Genomic DNA, 2,807 nt, shown 5'->3' on the forward strand with positions numbered 1-2,807 from the left:
GTTGTTATATACCTGGATGACTGAGAAAACAAACTTTGTACATTAATAATAGTTCATTGTCAAAGTTAACAACACTAAGCTTGAAAACATTTGCAAGTACAGTAGTCCCTCGATACTCCGCGGTTCGACTTTTGCGGACTGGCTGTTTGGCGGTTTGTCAACGATTGTCAACTTTAATACTACTCACATGATTGGGACAGTATGGGATAAAACGTTAACAAAAAAATACTTCGGACAGGCGCCGCCATTTTGTAGTTTTCTTTCAATAAGCCTACACTGTAATGCCAGTCAAAAATAACTACACTACCCAGAAGCCAACAGTGCTTCCGGCTGCTGCTTTCTGCCAAAATGGAGGGAAAGTTTTGCAACACAAAGTTACGCTATCAAGCTCACAAAACTGGCAGGAAAGTCGCAAATAATCCTGAAGCTGAACTCCTCCTTCAAGTTGTATTTTCACTGGTGAGTAACTGGGTAGCAGTTGATCTAGACTCAGTGTGACCTGGATCCTGGGGGCTGCAGGGAACAGACCGCGGCGAGGTTCGGCTTGGTTCGGCTTGGTTCGGCTTGGTTCTGGTTGCTCGGTGCTGGTAAGGACCGTGCCGAGGTGGTGGACTACATCCTGGACAGCCTTGTGCGCGTAATGTCCTTCCTGGAGCGGCAGCATGCGCACATCAATCTGGATGAGGCGGTGGGTGTGTCATGCTACAGGTTAGCTGAACAGAACTGAGCCTGACTGGAACCGAGCTTCTGCAGAGCTGGTGAGTACTCATAGAAAATGTTGCAGCACTGTACAGTACATGTACAGTACTGTACATATGTTGTTAAAATTACAAAGGTTTAAGAGTTTAGAACATTGTAAGTGTGTGGGAAGGGTTTCTAAAGCCTTAATATACTAATACTAAAATAAAAATAGCGTTACTACTTCGCGGTTTGTCACCTATCGTGGAGGTGTGTGGAATGCCATCCCCACAATAATCCAGGGACTACTGTCTCTTTAAAAAGGGTGTTTAAATGATTTTTAAAACTAGAAACTGAGACGAGTGAGGTCAGACCCAAAGTTTTTTGAGGCAGGTTCTAGTCAGATGGAGCAGCAGAGGCAAAGGCCACAGAGCCAAAGTGTGACGGTCTTTAGAGTTGTTAACCACAAATACTGAGAGGATCGGGTGTTTTACTTTGTACTTCGAAACTGCTAGTTGCAGTAGACGAGTTAAATATGGAGGTGAGTAACCCAGCAACATCAATTTGCTAATTATGCTGATGTTTGAGCTGAATATAGAAAAATTCCATTCATGTTCTGGTTCACAAGTTGTAGCACATAACTTGTGATGAGCCACATCTGCTGTAGGTTACATCTCACTACCTTTGTCATTAATGTCTGCAGTCAATCAAAACCTTCATCATATCCATATCACTCAAAACTAAGATCATTGCTAATCTCTTGCCCTAAACATGTTTTCTTTTTACCTGCAGCCATACTGCATTCTGCAAATACTCCACATCTTGTGACAGAAAAAGAAAATATCTTCAAAAACAAGTCTGAGTTGTTTAGAAAGAATCACAAAGTTGATCATAAGAGATGAAAGATAACTCTGGAGTTTAAAGCATTATAAGTCAAGAAGTTTGAGTAGAATGTCATTAAGCTCTGTTAGGAAATAGTATATTAATTAAGATGAGTAAATATCGATGTATGTGAAGAAAACCAACACACTCTACATAACCTAATGTGATTATTTATTACTTTAAGTAATAATCTGTGTTTAGATGATCACAAAATGCTGGTATTGTCTTACACAATTTTATTTTGCTGACTCATTTAAATCTTTGTTGCTGTGACTGGAAGAAACTAGATGTTTAACATGTGCACAACAAGTGAAATATGTTCAGATAAAGTGAACGTTTCCACAAGGACTTCAAAATTAGGGCAAACTCTCCCTACTGACTTAGCTAGCAGCAAGCTCGCGCGTGGAAGAAGGAGAATCTAAATCCGGAGTTATGCTGTTTAATGGTGCTGCAGCAGACAGCTTTTATGAAAATGTTGGTAAAGGGACAGAGACTTTGCTGAAATCCAAGTTGACCTACAGAGGATCTAGCGGTGGACCAGATTTGAGTCAGATGAGAAAAAAAAGTGGAAAAATAAGAACTTTTTGACCTGACCTTGGCATGTATTACTGCATGTCTTTGTCAAGATCTCACTGCACAAAGCTGGTATCTGATCAGTAAAAGTTTGTAGAAAAGCTGTCATTGAAAAGCTAAAAGGTGCAAACTAACAACCTGAAGGCATAAATCACAAACAGATAAAACGGCAACATTTAGGACTGAGATACTCACCAATGGCTTGTGCCAAAGCAATGACAACATCCTGGCAAGACGTTTCTTCGGACAGACCACATACAACCCGCACCACTCCATCAACCCACACTTTGAGCTCCATTTGGGACCAAACGAGACAATGTGATATGTAGAATGGTCCTCAAAACAGATCAACTCCGTTTGGCCTGACACAGCTTACTGCTGCATGACCGTCTGTGAAACAAGGACAGAGGAGACAGAAAAGATACATATTAATGTAAATGGCTCATTCATTACATCCTAATGGTAAGGTTAGACTTTTTGGAATAGTTTTAACAAAATAATAATCAATAGCATATTAAAAAAATATTATTAGGAGTTCACAGTGTAGGGATTGTGGTCTGTTTCTTGGTGTCTAGCCCCATCTTCTGTTGTGTTTGTCTTGTGTCCTCCTTATACTCTGTTTCTGTTTTCAATAGGGTTTGTGTTTTCCTAGTGTATGCCTCCATCTGGTGTTG

The 2,807-nt window shown here is 40.4% G+C and overlaps 1 protein-coding gene across 1 annotated transcript in view; it reads right to left on the reverse strand.

The window, feature by feature from the left end:
• rassf7a (Ras association domain family member 7a) overlaps window positions 1-2,466 on the reverse strand; it is an 8,054-nt gene extending 5,588 nt beyond the window's left edge. The window contains exon 1 of the mRNA XM_037683406.1: window positions 2,329-2,466. Within this exon, the coding sequence (XP_037539334.1) occupies window positions 2,329-2,431 (103 nt within the window). The 5' untranslated portion in view covers window positions 2,432-2,466. The remainder of the gene's footprint in view (window positions 1-2,328) is intronic.
• Between the last annotated feature and the right edge of the window lie 341 nt (window positions 2,467-2,807).

Source organism: Nematolebias whitei, chromosome 10, assembly GCF_014905685.2.
Source record: "Nematolebias whitei isolate Nwh7 chromosome 10, NemWhi1, whole genome shotgun sequence".
NCBI lineage: Eukaryota > Metazoa > Chordata > Actinopteri > Cyprinodontiformes > Rivulidae > Nematolebias > Nematolebias whitei.